The 20,231-nt window shown below is 32.8% G+C and overlaps 1 protein-coding gene across 1 annotated transcript; it reads right to left on the reverse strand.

The window, feature by feature from the left end:
* Positions 1–11,447: 11,447 nt before the first annotated feature.
* On the reverse strand, positions 11,448–19,735 carry LOC309823263 (keratin-associated protein 19-3-like; the record flags this gene model as incomplete). The annotated part of the gene is made up of 2 exons (XM_082655433.1): positions 11,448–11,520; positions 19,590–19,735. The coding sequence occupies 2 exons, from the start codon at positions 19,733–19,735 to the stop codon at positions 11,448–11,450; spliced, it is 219 nt and encodes a 72-aa protein (XP_082511559.1).
* Between the last annotated feature and the right edge of the window lie 496 nt (positions 19,736–20,231).

Consider the following 20,231-nt stretch of genomic DNA (forward strand, 5'->3'; position numbering starts at 1 on the left):
GACCCATTCTTCATTATGTAATGTTCTTCTTCATCTCTGATACATTTGCTGTGCTTTCTCCACAACTTTATTTTTAACTTATGTAAATTTCCATATTTAAATTGGGCTTTTTGTTCACAGTACATGGTAAGATCTTGCTTTTTTCATCTACTGTGACAATCTCTGTTTGTAAACTGGTATGATTAGACAATTCTTATTTAAAGAACTTTTAATATAGTTTGATCTCAATCTGCCAATTTTTTACCTATTTTATGGTGATTGCATTTTTTTTTTCTTTGTTACTTGTTTCCTCTTATTCTGTTCTCTCTGGTTTTTATTGAGTATTATTTTTGAGTACGTTTTATCTCATCTATTGATTTGTAATTTGTGCTTTTTGAAAAGTCTACTTATTAATCTTTCTAGAGTTTACAATATTCATGTGTCAGTAATCTGAATCCACATTCAAATAATATATACTGCTTCACATATAATGTATAAGTCCCTACAACAGATACTCCCAATTCCTCCCTTCCATCTTCATGTCATTGTCATATATCTTACTTTTACAAAAGCTATAAATATACAATGCATTGTTATCATCTTTGCTTTAGTCAGTTATCTTTAATAGAAAATAAAAATAAGAAAAAAATTTTAAATACTTTTTTACCTTTATTTGTTACATTTTTACACTGTTAGTTTTTTTTGTGTGTGGATCCAAGTTTCTCACCTAACTCATATTCTTTCTGCATGGAAATCTTCTTTGAAAAATTCTTGACTTTCCTCAGTTTGTTTTTGTTGTTGTTATTTTAGTTTTGTTTTTGTTTGTCTGATTTTTAGAACGTCTTTACTTCTCCTTCATTTTTAAAGTATATTTTTGCTAGACCTACATTTCTGGGTTGATAGTTTTATTTTACTTTCAACATTTTAAATATTTCAATTAATTTTCTTGCTTGTGTGGTTACTGATGAGAAATAAGCTGTAATTCTTATCCTATTGCTGTGTAAATAACCACCCCTCTCCCAGGGTGCTTCTAATGTATAGTTTGTCTCTCTTTCTGTCTCTCTCTTTCTCTCTCTACTTTTCATCTGTTTGAGTATGCTATGCCTTGATATGCTGGGGGTTTTGTTTGGTTTAGTTTGGTTTAGTATTTATTTTGCTTGGCATTCTATTCTTTAAGCTTCTTGGATCTGAGGTTCAGTGTCTGTCGCTAACTTTGAAAATGTCTCATCCATTATTTTATCAAATATTTCTTCTGCCTCATTCTCTCTTCTTCTGGGTTTCCAGTTATGTGCATGTTACACCATTTAATATTGTTCCACAGGTCTTAGAGTCTCTATTCTTTTTTTCTTTTTTACCTTTTTTCTATATGCAGTTCAGTATTTTTAGATTTGGTTACATTCTCTTCTAGCTCATTGATTCTTTCCTCAGCTGTGTTGAGTCTGCTAACAAGTATGTCAAAGGTAGTCTTCATTTCTGTTGTATATTTTTTATTTTTAGCATTTCCATTTGATTCTTATATTTTCTATTTCCATACTGAAAGTACCTATCTGATCTTGCATTTTGTCCACCTTTTCCATTACTTCCTTTTACATATTAATCATTACTTTATATTTCCTCTCTGATAATTTCAACACCTGTGTGATAACTGTGTCTTGTTCTGATGATTGCTTTCTCTTTCAAGATTGTAATTTTTCTTTCCCTTTGGTATGCCTAGTAGCTTTTTACCAAAAACTGGACATATTGCACAGGATTGAAGATACTGTGGTAAATGTAGGATTCTTGGAGATAAACTTGTTTCCTTTAAGACCTTTAACGTGTAGATTTGTGTTAATATAGGCCAGTTTAGACCTGTGTTTGAACATATTTTTTGTTACTCTAGTAACCAGAATGAATATTTGTTATTGATAATGGCACCAGAGTCTTCAAATTCCTTCTATTTGTGCCAACATTTGGACTTGTGTCTTCCATTTGTGCTGGTCTTTAGAGTATCTGTTTTTTTTTTTCATTTCTTTCAGCTGTATTCCACTGTTATTTGTACTCAAGTTTTGTTAGTGTGGCTGTGGGAGTGATGAAAAAGAGTGAGACTGATGTTTTAATTACTGACAGATTTTGGAGTCTGGGTCTCAGGGGTGTGGCCTTCAGAAGAGTCTTATCCTTCTTTAGATGTGAAGCTTCTCTTTTTTAAATTGTTTCCATTCTTTTCTCCTGCATGCAGTGGTTATCCACAAATGTCCTTTAGCTATGGGTTTGAAGTACATTCCCTTGAAGATTGAGGATTTTCTCTTTTACCTAGGGGTGATTAAAAAAAAAAGTTTAGGGGTAGGATTTTGGTGATGTTTTCATGTTCTTCTGGTTACAATGATGTTCCACTAGTGTGCTCAGAGTATAAACCTCCTTGTTCTTCTACCTACAGGTTAAGCCTTTTATTCATCTGCTGTTCCCCCATTCTCCATAGTTCTCTGTAATTATCATGAAATTCCTGAAAGAAAAACAAGCAACATTGTTTGAACCCCCTATGAATGTGACATCCCAAACTTCATACTCTCAACCTAGCCCACACTTGGCGTTAGTCAAAACATCTGATTTAATCTTCTACTGACTTAAATGCATCCTGTGGTATCTTCCCAAGGGATGAAAATGCTTGGAGCTTGTTTCTCTCCAAAGGCACCTATCTCCAAATTTCAGGATGATCATTTGACTTACAACTTTAGTCTCTAATAGGTCAAGAAAATTTTGGTTTTCATAGTTTCTCACTTTCTAACCTTCTACATCTCTAAACTAAAATCAGGAGCCTAAAAATTTAATTATTTTTAATTTAATTTTCATTAAATTGTCATATATTAGAAGTATTTTGTTTTATTTTGGTGTGTAGATCTGAGTCTTTGACATGTACATATTGGTATAACCACAACCACAATAAAGATACAGAACAGCTCCATCACTCCCAAAACTCCCTTGTACTATAGCTTTATAGTGACATCATCTTCCTGACCATATTCCTTGTCAACAACTACTCTGTTTATTATCACTATAGCTTTTACATTTAGAGAATCTCAAATAAGAGGACTCATATGCTATGCAATTTCTTAAGATTGGCTTTTCTCATCCAAAATTATGACTTTGAGGTTTGTGCAATTTATTGAATTTATTGAATCTTTTCTTTTTACTGTAAGTAGAATTCCACTGCATGCATGTGTCACAGTTTATTCACCATTTGAAGGATATTTAGGTTGTTCCAGCATTGGGCAACCAAAAATAAAGCTGCTATGAATATTTGTGTACCTAAGTTACTTGTAAATATTTTTAAACACCAAATTTACCCTCACTAGAAAAACATAGCTTCATCACTGAAAGCATTCCAAAATTGTAGAAAAATTATGATTACAGAAAAAAATCAAACACACTAGCTACACATCTATTTAGTACCTCAAAGGAAAAACTTATGCAGAAGTATATAAATCAGTATGTATTTATAAAGCCACTATTAATATGACATTAGAGTCTAATATTGCATGCCAAATGGTACTCTTGGCTGCAGCAAAAAATGGTTCCACGTTGGTTCCATCAATGAGTTCTTACTTGGATTTTATAAATTACACATGTATTCTTTTCCTGATGGTTTCCAGTATTACTGCCTGATGCCAAAGTAGCCTCCTTTCCTTTAGTCCCATTATCAGAGGAGCCAGACTAAAATCAGAAGTTTCTTACCCATTAGAGTTAGTCCACAGATAAGAGTCAGACCTTTATCTATTGTGCACATAACTGAAGAAAAATAATATAGTGCATTATAAGTGGTTTTAAAATCCTGCTCATTCAAGTAAGGGAGAGAGAATACCCTATTTCCCTTCCAGAAGCAGACTCACAGAACACTAATATATTTCTTCCAAAATAAATAATCTAGGGCTTCCCTGGTGGTGTAGTGGTTAAGAATCCACCTGCCAATGCAGGGGACACAGTTTCGATCTCTGGTCTGGGAAGATCCCACATGCCGCAGATCAGCTAAGCCCCTGCTCCACAGCCACTGAACCTGCACTGTAGAGCCCGAAAGCCACAACTACTTAGGCTACATGCCACAACTACTGAAGTCCACACGCCTAGAGCCCGTGCTCCACAACAAGAGAAGCCACCACAATGAGAAGCCTGCACACTGCAATGAAGAGTAAGCCCCACTCACCGCAACTAGAGAAAGCCCATTAGCAGCATCAAAGACCCAATGCAGCCAAAAATAAATAAATTTATAAAAAATAAAAAAAAACAATCTTTGCAAAATCCACATTCACACTTTCAAACCATCTGTCTCTATTTTTTGTTGAGCCATTTGACTGATTCTTGGACACAAACTGAAGTTACTGATACTTAAAATATCACATTTATTATATGGTGGTCCTTCAATAGAAGCTTTTAACCTAACAATTCTATCTTACAAGTTTGGCAGCAGCACTTATAGTCACAGTCACCCAGAGCTATAGCTGTAGCCAGCAAAGGAATGGTCCAGGTCTCTAAGCTTTCATATCCACAGCCATAGCCCAAGAGACCACCATAATTGCTCTTAGTAGCTCATTTTGGCAGGAGTAAAAAAATGAAAATAATCTGTTGAAATAAATGAATGGAAGCAAAAGCCATGTTTGCTTGCAATTTTTTTAAACTAAGTGTCTTTCTTATTAAAGAAATGAAACATAATGGTCATTTATTGCTAAGTCCTATAAACATCACATTTTTATTTAAAATAAACAACTCAGTTAAACATCACAATTCCATGATTAGGAGCCACCTCTAGTTAACTGTCAAAACCATATGAGACAGGCACTGAACACAATTTGCAGAGGGGAAAATGAAAGCATATAGAGATTAACTTGCTCAAGTTCACAGAGTTAAGGAGTAGTGGGCCAGAATTTGAATCTATCAGGCTAATGATGACCTTGTAGTCTGCAGTTTACTCTGTCAAGTCTGCTTCTGGTAACCAGTTATCAGATAATAATGACAGTAATTCTGTAGAAGCCAGGGAACAAACAACAAATTGTATGATAGCCACCATACACAGAGGCACATCCATATACCAGTCTACAGAAGCTGCCGCATCCATCTCTACACTCATAACCCAGAACTCCTTAGTAATTTCTATTGTAGCTCATGTAGGAGCTCCTTAGGAGCTCCTTAGGAGCTAAGGATTTAGTTTGATAGGATTGTCTACATAGGGTGGGTGAAGAAAGATGTGGAGAAAAGCATACATAATCTAAAAAAGCTGAAATCTTTTTGGCAATGAAAATTTGGAGAAAGATCTTGATTTACATCATTAATTTGAACAACTAGTGAAAAATCACAAACCCGTTCTCTGAAATCAATTATAAGCTGCCTTGGGCTAATACCTCTGCTTTTGCTGATGAGGCTGTTTCACTGTACATATTTATGAGAGGCTATAAATTAAACCACAAGCTCTCTAATGGGCAGTTATAAATGGCTATCTAATTGTCAGTTTAAACACACTCTATTCTAAATCAAAGTCATCATTTTCTCTTCTTAAATGTCTTTCAGTTATAGGAAGAGATGCTTAGAATTGTGGAAAGAATTTTAAGACTGAAATCAAAAGTCTTATGTTGAATTATCTGTTTCTATTCAATCACCTATTAATTACATGATCTAAATAAAATAATGTTAAACAGAATATTGATCACTATTCTTGGTTAAACTTTGCCCCCCCCAAGATATAGTCAAGATGTAACCTGCCCCTTCATACCTGTGGAAGTGACTTTATTTGAAAATTGGGTCTTTTGCAGACTTAACCATCTTGAGATGAAGTCAAGATCATTAGGGTGGGCCCTAATTCAATGCTATTATTTAATGACTGTTGTCTCTATTAGAAGGGGAAATTTGGACACAGAGACAGACATTTATAGAAGAAGATGTAGAAACACAGAGGGAGAACACCATGTGATGATGCAGGGAGAGATTGGAGCTATACAGCTGCAAACAAGGGACGCCAACAGCTGCTAGCACATCACCAGAAACTAGGAAGAGGCAAGAAATGATTCTCCTGCAGGTTTCAGAGGGAGTGTGGTCTTGCTGACACCTTGATTTTGGAGTTCTAGCCTCCAAAACTGTGAAAAAAATAAATTTCTCTTGTTTTAAGACACCCAAGCACTGGTACTTTTTTACAGCAGTCCTAGGAAATTAATACAATCACCTACTGTGTCTTATGCACCATAATATACTAATTTGCTTGCATGTATGTGTGTGTAGTATAGGGTAGGTTTATTTTAAAACAGAATTTTAAAATGAAAATGATCATCAGATTTGATTAATTAAAAATATATCAAAAAAGTTAAGAAACTTGCCTTATATCATACAATTAGTCAGTAGTAAAGAGAGGATATAAATCCAAGTCTCTTTGCTCACAGACCTGTATTTTTCCCAATATTCTAACTACTTTTTAAAGTTGTTTGAAGATTTTTTATACTTTTAAAAAGAAACTTTGTATACTTCACTTCCTATGTTTTGAAGTATTATGAAAATCAAACAATAAAAAATATATAAAACACCTTGCAAAATATCTCACACATAGTAGGTCAGAAATTTTAATTACCTCCCCCTTTCTCATTAATCAGTTCTTTTATGCAACAGATATTTATCGAGCTCATGTTATGGTTCAGAGCAGCTGAATCTCAAAAGCACCTGCAAAGGGCTTCCCTTCAGTCTTTGGTTTTCCTTTAGTTCAATAATCTTTTAACTAATTCTATATAAATCTTCAGGTAAATAAAGACCAATAATCTCTCTCACCGTTATCCTATTATGGCTTATGAGAAAGAAAAATAAAACACAGTCACGTATTATAAACAGTCTAGGAAAATCTTTGTCAAATCAGTGTTCTCCCTTCTTGCTGAACTCTGAGTTACCTCAGGTGGTCAGAGCAGCATCTGAATTTTGATGGAAATAGAAAGACTTGAAAGAAGAACAAACAGTAGAGTTGTATTAGGATTCTAAAGTCCCAAAGCACCAGTCTTTTTTCTTTTTCAATAGAAGCCAGAGAATTGATACCCTTCATAGCACAAGGGGTGGCAACAGTTGTATCTATAGCCTCCCTAACTAGAACCATAGTCATAGTCTCCAAGGCCATAGCCTAAGCCCTAAGCCTCTAAAGCCACCACAGGCACAGCCATAGCTCAGGCCACCATAGTAGTTGCTACGGTTGGAGATATATATACATATATATATATATATATATGTAATATGAATGTTGTTTTTCAGGTATGAATTTTATTATCTGCCCATAGACTCTTATATACCTCAGAAAAGGGTGTGACAACAAAACCAGACTTGCATAATTCTCATTCTATTGCTCAATGACATGAATAAAATCTCATTAATCTTTTGTCTTCTAAATTTAGGACTGTCGACACAGAGTCCAATGAAATGCTCTGTGTCTATGCTGACAATGAATGTGGTATCATCAAAGACTACACATAAGATGACTGATATCTGTAAAAACCTCTAGCCAGGTATCATATCTCATTGCTATTCAAAATAATGGGTACACTCTTCACTGGATGAAGTCAATATCATAGGAAACTATAGCAAATTTTCCAGTTTTTAAGATTGAAAAAATGTTGGTGATGCTTGTTCAAAATCCCCAAGTATGCCACTTTTCCACTTCACTCTACTCCATTAAGAGTTTGAACAATTTATTTTTTTCTTACTAAAATCGAGTTGCTTAAAAGTTCAACCATAATCAAGTTTCTCCTCTTTTTATAAAATAAATTGTGGTATTATTTTTGACAATACAATTAATAGTATTTTCCCAAAGGCCTGACAGTGAATTTTGCATTGAATGTCCATTCAATTTACTTGATTTGTTGGGGTCATATGAGAATTCAGCACAATTTCTTTTTTTTTTTTTTTTTTTTACTTTATTTTATATTTTTTTAACATCTTCAGCACAATTTCTTTTTTTACACTTGATCTTCAGTTTACAAAATCATCAGCAAAGGAAACATGACAAAAAAATCATCCTAACACAACACTCTTGTTTAGATATTTTAGGAAAATGGAAATGGAATGGTGTGTCCATTTACCCTTATGTAGTATTTGTCTGGGACTTGTTGGATATGTTTGTGTCAAAGGAAATACAACTCAGTGAAAAAAATCAGTGTCATTAAGGATAATTAGGTTTCCTCTGATAATTGTCTACTTATTGGACCACAGCTCCAAATTTCATTTTATAATAAAAACATCAAGGAGACAGGATTTGAATTATTTAGTAGATATTAATTATTAGTACTAGAAAGATAATACAAAACAACAGTTTTATTGCTGATGGGTCAACAGGAAACATTTTTATATTCAAACTATAAAATGTAAATTTAAATTATGCATCAGTTATTTCACAAATGAAATGAATGTCCTTTTTTCCTTAAATGGTAGACGTGTCAACATTATAAAGCTTCATCTATCTAAGACATCTGTAAGTAAGCCCTCAAATCTTTGACCTTTTGATCTTCTAATGTGAAAAGTTCTAAAACGGCACCAATTATATCACTTCCTGCAGGAACTCTCAGACACAGGATTAACCCAAGGTGAAACACATATGATAAAGAGCAAATCTCTTTGACCTACTAGGAAATCTAGAAATCAGAATTTTCATTTTTAAAGGTAGCAGAATTTCATTTGAAAGATATACTTAATACAAAAATTTTTAAACATCTATGTATTTTTCTGAATAAGCTACACCAAAAAGGCTTTTGCAAAATAATTTTTTATAAAAATTAGTAATTTGAAAACACTTTCACATGCATATCTTCCTCTGACCCTATCAATAGCTCTCTGATTTTTGCTGAGAAATATTATTTTCTTCTTTTTATAAATATACTTTGCTTTTGGAAGTAGAATTTTGCAACTTCATAATCATTTATGAAAGGACTTAGCCTTAAGGTTTTCTTAAAGTTATATAAACAAACAAAGAGGCTTTAGTTTGATTTGTATCACTTCACTCCTGATTCAAATTATCTGAAGGGAATATATCAAAAATCAACTTTTAAGAATCAAAATATTCAGTTAAAAATACAATTTGGTTTCTAAACAGGATGTTGGAAATCAATTGTCGATGCCTTGCCCATTCTTCAGCTAGTACTTTAATTTTGTCATTCGAGATCCTATTCAGTAAATTATTTGGATCACAAAATTTTATTTTATATATATATATATATTTTTAACAAATATTAATTAAGCACCTCTCTGTGTTGGGTAGTATATTAATACAAGGGGTTCATACAGACCCTGACCTCAAAGCCTGCACTATATAAGAGATATTAATTGTCCATCCCACCAATCCACAATTACTATGAAAGGCACTAACAAAAATGTTCCATATTTCTCCAATCCAGGGAATAAACATGGAATAGCTTGTTTTTAGATCCAAATTCACTGTCTTAATAAAAAAGGTACAGTTTTATTTCACAACAATTTGACACACTTATCTATTAAGTTAAGAAACAGCATACATTTTTCAGCATCTAAAGGTCAAGAGAAAATGCTTGTTTATTTTATTAAAGGTGATTTCCTTATTTTTGTACTTGAAAGAAAATGATCAGCAGTAACATGAAGTCTGGTTGAATAATGAGAAATTATTTTGCCAGTTTTATTTCCAATTTTACTTTACTAAAAAGATTAAAAGTAAATGATTTGCGGGCTTCCCTGGTAGCGCACTGGTTGAGAGTCCACCAGCCGATGCAGGGGACACGGTTTCGTGCCCCGGTCCGGAAAGATCCCACATGCCGCAGAGCGGCTGGGCCCGTGAGCCATGGCCGCTGAGCCTGCGCGTCCGGAGCGCCTGTGCTCCAAAACGGGAGAGGCCACAGCAGTGAGGGGCCCGTGTACCGCAAAAAAAAAAAAAAAAAAAAAAAAAAAAAAAAGTAAATGATTTGCAAATTCACCAGGAACCCAGTTTCCCTGATAAGCATGTGAATGTTAAAATTAAGTTTCAGACAAATGCCTCCAAAAGCTCATCAAATAACCATCTTGTAGAAAAAGGCACTTAAACAAGAAACCATAATATAAACTGAACAGTTTTATTTCCATCTTTATGAAGAACTTGTTTGAAATAAACACTCCATGAACTACCCAGAGCAATATGATGAGAAACTTCAGTTTATTATTTTGTCTTTTAATGTAATTGTCATATCAGATCTCCCCAGATCTTCTTCCAAGTGTACCAAGTCATTTTACTAGCTTTTAGAGAACATGCTTTTTGAGATGCAAAGCATCTGAAAGCTACCACAAAAATGTTGTTCATGGGAAGAGGATGAGGGTAGAAAGTGATGTCTAGCATTGCTATAGCATAAGAAATTGAAAAGATCTTGGATACCACCTAAAACAGTGATTTGCCAAGAAAGTTTTGACTAATAGAAAGTCTGAGGATCTAAACAAATTTATTAAAACAAATTATCTAAGAGTATACCCCAGGAAACTAAACTGGTAAATGCACTCCAGGAGTTTTAAATTTAGACAGTCCTAATGCTTACTTTTGAGAAAAAAATACCTTTTAAGAAGTAAGACCCTCACTCTATAGGTAGGGAAACAGGAAAGCCAATTAAATCAGTTAACTTTTAAAGGAAGCAGAGTAGACTTGTATACATATATATGTATATATATGAAATATAAAATGTATTTCTTTCAAGATAAAATTGACCTGATTATACATAAAGAACATTAGAAATGTGAAAATTCATTGTTGTATACAGGAATGTTTTTAATCACCCTTTGTACCTTTCATATTACTATAAATATTATTTTGTATCAGCTTAATGTTTTATTTTAAAAATGTTTTCTTTGGTCACCATAGATTTACCACGCCATAATAAACGTGAGAGTAAAAACGATGACTATTGGAATAAAGTTTGCAATGTTATCATTTTTTAAGTAATAGAAATAATAGTGTACAGATGATTTTATAAAAATGAAATCACACACAAAATACCCTGGAAACAAATGAAAGATGGGACACATGAAAGTATACAGGAGTTTAGTCCATCTTATTCTCCCATATCCTCGAGACTCAAAACAATGCTCAGGACATGGAGACATGAAGTGAACATTTGTTGAATCAAATTCATTATTGAATCAAACATTGTTGAGTCAAAACACCAATTCAAAGAAAAGGAGGGTAACATCCTGATTGAAATCCCATATACCCGTTAGAAATGTACTAAAATGAATTGATACAGTCATGATCCCTATGCCAGTTAAATATGTTCATTTAAAAATTTAAAATACAGGTTACACTTGGTCACAGCTGATGTTAGTGACTAAATAAAAATCAATAGAAAGATTCCAGGTTCTTCCAGAGGAAGAAACTAGTTCCTTTGGAGCAGGAAGCCAAAAAATTATTAATATTTTCTAAACTTCAAGAAAAATGTTCACATTACTGAAAGATATGAGTAACAGCATGGGAATAGAAAGAGTCTGAGGATTACAAGTTTTTAGTATAAGCCGGAAAAGCCATATCCTCCATAGCATGATGGGCAGTAGCAGCCATATCTGTAGCCTCCATGGCTACAGCCATGGCCCAGTCTGCAGAAGCTGCTGCATCCGCAGCCATGGCCATAGCCCAGGCCACCAAATCCTCCACAGCTGAAGCCCAGGCCTTTGCAATAGTTGGCATAGTAGCTCATGGTGTCAAGTATTAGAGATCTGATTTGGTGCTGAAGAGGAATTTCCTGAGTGTGACCATCTCTACCTTCCCCAAATGTTTTTATACCCTCAGTAGTGCAACTGGTAAACAATGACAGGTGATATTATTTCCACATAACAAAATAATGTAAAGTCTTAAAATTACTTTAAATTGTTCTTTTCTTACTTACCAAAAGGTCCAAATTTTTGTTAAAGGAATTTTAGTAATAATAATTATTTTTTAATGAGTTTGCATTCCTAAAAACAGAATGTTTCCAAGATGAGAAAAGATTATAGCCCCTTCAGAGGCCATACTGTACTGGTGTTCTAGTTAAAATTGTCTAATCTAGTTGATAGCTTCCAGTGGTCCTATAATTACATAACCTCAGATTGCTTCTCTTATTCCATTGCCTTAGCTACTGATCATTCCCAGAACCCAAGACCTTTTATCCATGGTGGTCAGGGCATAGTCACAAAGTCATTAGTGATTTCCAGATAGTCAAATTAAAAAACAAAATAACAAAACCGAGCAAAACCTTCTTGGTTTTTTATTTTGTTTTTTGTCAGTTATTGGTTTGTTTGAACCTTCTTTGGCATTTGCCCTCCTCACCCATTCATTCTTCTTTTAAAGCTTTCTTCCCTTACTTTCTATGGCAAATGTTCAATTAGCTTTCTCTCTCAATTTCTTATGAGTCTTCTTCCCAATTTCTTATTCCTTTATTAACTCTAAAAGTGCCCCTTTTTCTCCATCTTCAATGTATACACTTTTCCCATGGAATTTCAATAAATATTGTGTTTAATAACCATGCTTATACCGATTACTTTCAAAAGGCTTCTCTAAATATCAGCTCCATCAATTTGACTATTTACTGGATATGTCCCATTTGAATTGCATTCAAATTTCATGTTTAGTAGTAAATTCTTTTTTTTTCACAAAATTGCCTCTTGCCTGTATATTAGTCATTCAAATCACATACCAGAGTATGATCTTGGAATTAATTCTCTTTCATATTTTATAAATATCTTCCCTACTCAGTGCATATTGAACCACAGCAACTCAACCATGTAAATGATAATTCATTAATATTCATGTCTGTTCATTGTTTTCACGTAACTCAGTCCTTCACCACTTTTTCCTGGATTAATGTAAGAGCCTCCCCACCAGTCACACTTCCCCAAGGCAGGGCCCTCATCTGATCTGTTCTCCATACTGAGTCCAAATGAACATTCTGAAACACTAATCTGATCATTTCATTTTTCAGCCATTATACCTAAGTCATTAAGGAAAAGAATATACTCCTAAATTCACAAACAAGGTCTTTCATCACCAAACATTTTTCTCTATCCTGGTCTCTAACAATCTACCATATATTTCCCTTTATTCCATACATAAATAACAAAGACATTATTAATCCACTGCATGCTTTTGAGACTTTACAGGAGCTGCTCCTTCATTCTGGAATCTTCTTTTGTACTTATGTACCCATCTTATTCCAACCCACCCTTCAAAAGATAGGTCAAGTGGCACCTTCTCCAAGGACATCCTAAGCTACTTCTACCTCTGCCTGATTTAGAAAATCCTTCAGAGTGCTGCTAAATGCCCTGGATAAAAGTCTGTCTTTGCATTTCATCAGATTTTAGTATACCAATTTGTTTACTGCCTTTTCCATTACATTATTTACTCCTTCAGGGCAAGAACATTTATTATAATCATATTTTATACTTTTGTGAATGGAATGGAGTAGGCAATATATTGTTAGTTGAATGAATAAATTAGTAAATGAACAGATCCATACAAAACAAATAGCAAATATCTCTAACAGTCTCATCCACAAATTCAGAGATGCAAGAAGTGTTCATGTATACAAAGTATATAATAAAAACAACAAAAATGATTATCAAAGCATTCAACTAATAGCTTCCTCCTCCAGAAGCAGAAGAAAACTTTAATGAAATACTTCATATTAAATTAAGTATTAAAAAATTAAATGTAAAAGAGATAAGAAGAAACAAAATGAGTTGAAAAACAGGAAAGAAATTTTTAAAAAGATAAAACCATATCAGAAGAAAGACCAAGGGCTTCCCTGGTGGCGCAGTGGTTGAGAGTCTGCCTGCTGATGCAGGAGACACGGGTTCGTGCCCCGGTCCGGGAAGATCCCACATGCCGCGGAGCGGCTGGGCCCGTGAGCCATGGCCGCTGAGCCTGCGTGTCCGCAGCCTGTGCTCCGTAACGGGAGAGGCCACAACAGTGAGAGGCCCGCATACCGCAAAAAAAAAAAAAAAAGAAGAAGAAAGACCAAGTTCCAAGATTCATAAAGAAGTTTGGATTCAGATGAAAACAAATGATTCCATTGAGGAAAAGCAGGAAAATAATAAGGTAGAAAAAGTTATTTGATATTTGATTAAGTAAATGATACTAGTTGACATTCATTATTCAAAACTGAAAAATTAGCAAAAGTTTAATAAAAGAAAATGAGGAGCTAAGGACATTTTTACAAAAAATGCATAATTAATCACTGACAACTACTAAAAAAGTATCAAAACATTTCTAAATAGCTAAAGATATTTTTAAAATATTGAGTAAATAAAATATATAGAGAAAGAAGCAGAGTAAATATGAGTACAATAGTAATTATAACAAAAAAATAGTTTTTCAGAGCTGACACTAAACTAATAGCAACTTAATAAATATGAACTAGCTTAATTTACCTCTTAAAATATTATTTGGACTCACAAAGAGTTAACTATTTTCAAGAGAAACATTTAAAACCGTTATTAAGAAAGTCTAATAATAAAAGTATCAAAATAATTCAATAATGAGATACCACTAGGCAATTATCGAAAAGGATAAAATCCCAGAAAATGACAATACCAATTGCTCACAAGAATGAAAAACAAAAAGAACACTCATTCACTGTTAGTGAGAAAGCAAAATGGTATAGCCACTATGTAAGGCAGTTTGGCAGTTTTTTAAAAAGCAAAATATCCTATAATCCAGTAACCTTTCTGTCTGATATATACCCGAATGATTTGAAAATTTTTGTCTATTCAGAAACCTGTATGTGAATATTTATGGCAGATTTGTCATAATTTCCAGCAACTGGAAGCAATATCCTTCAAGAAGTAAATGGGTAAACAAATACAGTACATCCATACAATGAACCCAGCAACAAAAAGCATTGAGTTATCAAGATGAAAAGATATACATGAATCTTTTATTAAGTAAGTTTCTGACAGTGAAGAAACTTGACAAACACTGTCTCAGAGAGTTCAGAATCAACATCAACAGTGAAAACTTATGCTGGTAGCATTCCTGATATGATGGAATGAAAATAGCAATTTACCTCTGCCACATTCCTTGCAAACACCATAATTCCACTCCAATCATGAGAAAAACGTTGAATGGATCCCAGTTGAAGGACTTTCTACAGAACACTTGACCAGTTCTGCTGGAAAATTGTCAGGGTGATTGGGACTAGGGAAAGTCTGAGAACATGTCTTGTCAAGAGGAGCAATGACTAAATGCAATAAGGTATTCTAGATGCTATCCTAGAAAAGAAATATATATATTAAATAAAAACTAAAGAACTCTGAATAAAGTATGGACTTTAGTTGGTAATTATGTATCAATATAGATTTATTATTAGTTGTAACAGGTGCACCATATTAATGTAAAATGTTAATAATAGGGCAAATTGGGTGTGAGATTTATGGGAACTCTCTGTGCTATCTGCATAACGTTTTCTGCAAATCTACATCTGTTCTACAAAATTATCTTTTTAAAAATGTATAGGCAAATGTATATCAGTCAAAAGAGAATGAAAAGGCAGTTGTTTGTAACTCTGTTACCAAAGTAGAGTCTAACCAGATGATAAAACACAACAATGGAAGCCATCTTATAAAGTTAAAGACACTTTAAAATAAAGAAATAATGGTTATGATTGTATATGAAGAAACAACACGGCAACCACCTTTATAGAGGAAAATATACTAGAGATGCATGGAGACATAAACAACACAGCAATGCCAAAACAAGACAGATAAAATGGAAAAGCATAAGTAATAATATGGAAGACCAAAATAATATAAACAATAGTGACTGACTTTAAAATTATATATAACTTTACATTTTAATAATAGAAAATAAAAGTTATTCTCAAGCACGTATGAAACATTACAAAAATGTATTAAATCACAAAGAAAGCATTAAGAGTTTCCATGAAGGAAATATTATAAAAATATTCTCTAATAATAATGTAATACAAGTAGAAATTAATAAATATAAATCAATAAAAACCCAGAAATTAAAACCAACACAAAACTATGAAATCTTGAGTGAAAAAAAGTCACAGGATTTTTAAATGGTTATAATGATAGTGAAAATGCTACATATTATAATATGGGGTATACATTACAAAGATAGCAGAAAAAATTTTAGTTTTAAGCACATATATAAGTAAAACACAAGTATGCAATAAGAGTACAAACAAGTAAACTAAAAGAAAGCAGAAGGAAGTTATAATAAAGATCAAAACAGCTATTGATCAGATAAAGCACAGAAATTTGTAGAAAAACAATAGAATACTTAATTACACAAAATTATGGTCATTGGAAATAAAAAATAGAAAACTACCAGCTAAATTAATTTTAAAAAGGAAGAAGAAAAATATAAATAAATTGAATTTATATATATATATAATATAAATGTAAGAAAACATATACAATTACATAGAGAAAGAGAGACAGACAGTGAAAGAGAGGGGGAAATCTTCTTTGTAGACTTTTGCTCAAATAAATTTGAAAATCCTCTCAATACTCTGTAATGACCTATATGGGAAAAGAATCCTAAAGAGAGTGGATATATGTACATGTATAACTGATTCACTTTGCTGTACTGCAAAACTAACACAGCATTGTAAATCAACTGTACTCTAAGAAAAATTAATTTAATGTTTAAAAAAATTTTTTTAATTGAAAACCCTGAATAAGATACATAATTTTCTAGGGGAAAAGTTTTACTAGAATTGAGCCCATTAGAGATAGAAATTTTAAAGACTAATTTTTGAGAAGAAAAAGAAAGAACTGCTCCACACACAAAAAGCTGGAGGTTCCATTAGTTTCAAAGGCTAGTTTACCAAAAGTTCTAAGACATAATCCTTATGCAACATAAATTGTTCAAGAGCATTGAAAATGAATGAAGTCTCCAAATATGTTTTTTGAATCACTTATCTAACATTTATCTAAATTCAATGAAGAAAATGGCACACATGAAAGAAAATTACAGACTAATATTACTTCTGACTACATATGCATAAATTTTGCATAAAATATTAGCAAATAGAATCTAATACCATCATAAAAACAATACATCATAAGGAAATGGAATTTACTTGGAGAATATAAGTGATGTCGATATAAGGACACTCATTAATATAATGCATCACATTAATTGATTCAAGGAGAAAAATCATATTACTATTTCCATAAATGCTTAATAACTTTTGGCAACTTTCAACATTCATTCCTTATAAAAGCATTCAAGAAAATAAGAATTGATGGTTAATTTTCTAACATAATAAAATTGACTTAAAGTTAGCATTTTAGGTAACTGAAACCCTAGAGGCATTTCCACAAAATTTAGGAGAAAGGCAAAGATGCCTACCCTATGCACTAGTATTAAACTTTGTCCTGGAGATATTAGCAAATGCAGTTGGGCAAAAAATATCAATAGATGAGTAAGAACTAGAAAAAGATTTTAAAAAGTAAAACAATCTCTACTTGCAGGCAGCACAGTAGCATATCTGGAAAAACCCTTGCGAATCAATGATGAAACTAACTCAAAAACTAAAATGATTCATCAATAACACAATATAAAATTGTCAAAGAAAATGAATAGTTTTCATATACACAAGGAAGTAAAAGATATCATGATAGAGAAATACCTATTAACAAAAGTGAAACATATATAAAATATTTCAGAATACACTCAACAAAAAATTGCAAAACGTATATTCAGTGTTTTAATTCCTGAAAGATTTAAAAGTAGACTAGAATATTTTTTTAATTCTCTGTTTGTTGAATGGATGATTCAGTAACATAAGGATGTAATGTTTATGTAGTAGATCAACCGCTTATAAGGCTAGTAAGAAGGTTAAAAGACAAAAGTAGTAAAAAATAATTCTGTTCAGATATTTTTTATTGTAATTGCACTGAATCTATAAATCAAATTTGACAGATAAAGATTCTTCTGATCCACAGTCATGATATATTTTCCTTATATTTAGACCTTCTTTAACTTCTATAAGTATGTTTTAATATTTACTATTAAGAAGAATTGCACACTTCTGTTAGATTTATTAATAGGTGTGCAACCACAAAGGTTTGACTTGTCATATTCTCATGGTACACAAGTCTGACACAACATCTACATTACTAATGGAGAGCAAAGTACTCAAAAATGGAGCAACAGTATTCTCTGCATCAACATATGACAGACCTTAAACTACCAGATATGGTTTTCAGAATCTACTTTTCCACAAAAGACACACTTTTATTTCCAAGTGAGGAAAGCTAATAGGCAAGAGAAGGTTTCAGATATGTCAGCATCTAAAGTTTGATACTCACATAGCCTTCATCTGGCTACATTACTAATTTCCAATCTTCAACAGAACTGTGGTCCATAAATTTCAGATTCATTTACAGTGAACAATCTAGATAAACCATATCTAGCATTCTAGGAATGCTAAAAACATTTACACTTTTAGCATTCCTAGAATAGTCAACTGTTGGATAGAATAACCCATTCAAAATCCTCATGATTCATTTTCACTTTTAGTCAGTAAATTCCATCACTCACCAAAGGACAAACTTGCCTCAGATACCTCTGGCCTTAAATTAGTATTTTGGGAAGAGTTTTAATCATAGATTTAATTTTTATATGAGAGAACTATTCAGGTTTTTTTTCCTCTTGGGTCAGTTTTCATAAATTTAATTTATTACAATAATATATATTTGAGTTCAAGATAAATGGTTTTTGCTTCTATTTTAGATTTTTTATTTTATAAAATATTTTAAATATACCAAAAAGAAGAAAGAATAAATATTACAACAAATATTATCTACTTAACAATTGTTAATATTTTGATATAATTCTTTCATGTTTATTTTCTCAAGTGTTCTAAAATAATTTACTGAAAGCTAAAGTTTTTCCTTATCATTTTGTTTTGAAATTAACAAGATAATTTCCAAGGAATAATGAATTTTAAAAAATACACTAAAATTTGATTATCATCACAGAGCCTCTTCAACCTTTAGACATAGAATTCCTGTGTTTGGCCAGTAAAGAAAAAGATAGATATTGATAATGAGGAGGAAGAGGAGAATGATAAAATAAAGGAGAAGAAAATGAGGAAAAGGAGAAGGAAGAGGTAAGGGGAAGAAGAAAGGAAAAAGAAGAAGGAGGAAGAGATAATTATGAAATAAGACATATTGGTAAATTTCTTAGCTATAAGAAGAAAACATAAGAAGAAAATGTTGCCATGGTTGATGATTGTATTAATACATCACAGCAAGTTTAATGTGATTAAAAAATTGAAGTTTAAAACACATTTACTATGTCAGAAAAAGTTTATTATTAGACATCGGATGCTAAAAGGCAAAGACTTGCTAGAGTATAGTGACTCCATCCTATATAGAAGGAGAATCCCTGAGAGCATCACTAATCAAACACCAACATCTAGTTCATCAAGTTGTCTTCACATTAATGTCAGAAACCAGGTGGCCCAAATAACAGTTTCATTATCAAGACAGGATAAATGAAGCAAGCAGGTTATGGAATAAAGTTTTCTAGATGAATCGGAGTCTCACAGAAGATGGAGTCCACAAATTGTAAATCTTCATATAATTATTCAGTAGAAGCCAGAACACCAGTATCTTCTATAGTAATATGGATGTTTAAGCCATATCCATAGCCTCCATAACCACAGCCATAGCCCAGCCTGCGGAAGCTACCACATCTGCAGCTGTAGCCATAGCCCAGGCCATCAAAGTCTCCACAGCTGTAGCCCAGGCCTTGGCAGTAGTTGCCGTAGTAGCTCATGGTGTCAGGAGTGGTGAGTCTGACTTGGTATTGTAGGTCAGCTTTGGGATTGTGACCGCACAAGAGCATTTATATATGCTGGTGGGTGTGGAAAGCCACACCTCTAAATATCACTCCATAGAACACATTATTTGAAAACTATGTCAACTATCTTGTTTCCTAACTTCAAACCATGCCTTGCACTCGTTTCGTGACTCCTTATTTAAAAGTTATGTGACACATTTTATTTTCTGTTTTATTTGAATTCCTAGAAAATTATTTTACTGCTAATAAGACACTATTGTGTTTATAATCCCCAAATTTGTTTGGGTTTCTGGGTTTCAAGCTCCATAAACAAATTTCTATAAGCTTCCATTCTTCAAATTGCATTGCATGAGATTGCATTTACCCTCTAATTATACCCTTCCCTTTGCTGTTCCATGGCTGTTGACTCTTTTCTAAATTATGGGTGTTATCTTTCTTCTCCGAAGAATTCACATAAATTGAACCATAATTT

This window comes from Grampus griseus (genome assembly GCF_964374135.1).
Source record: "Grampus griseus genome assembly, chromosome: 5".
NCBI classification, from domain to species: Eukaryota; Metazoa; Chordata; class Mammalia; order Artiodactyla; family Delphinidae; genus Grampus; species Grampus griseus.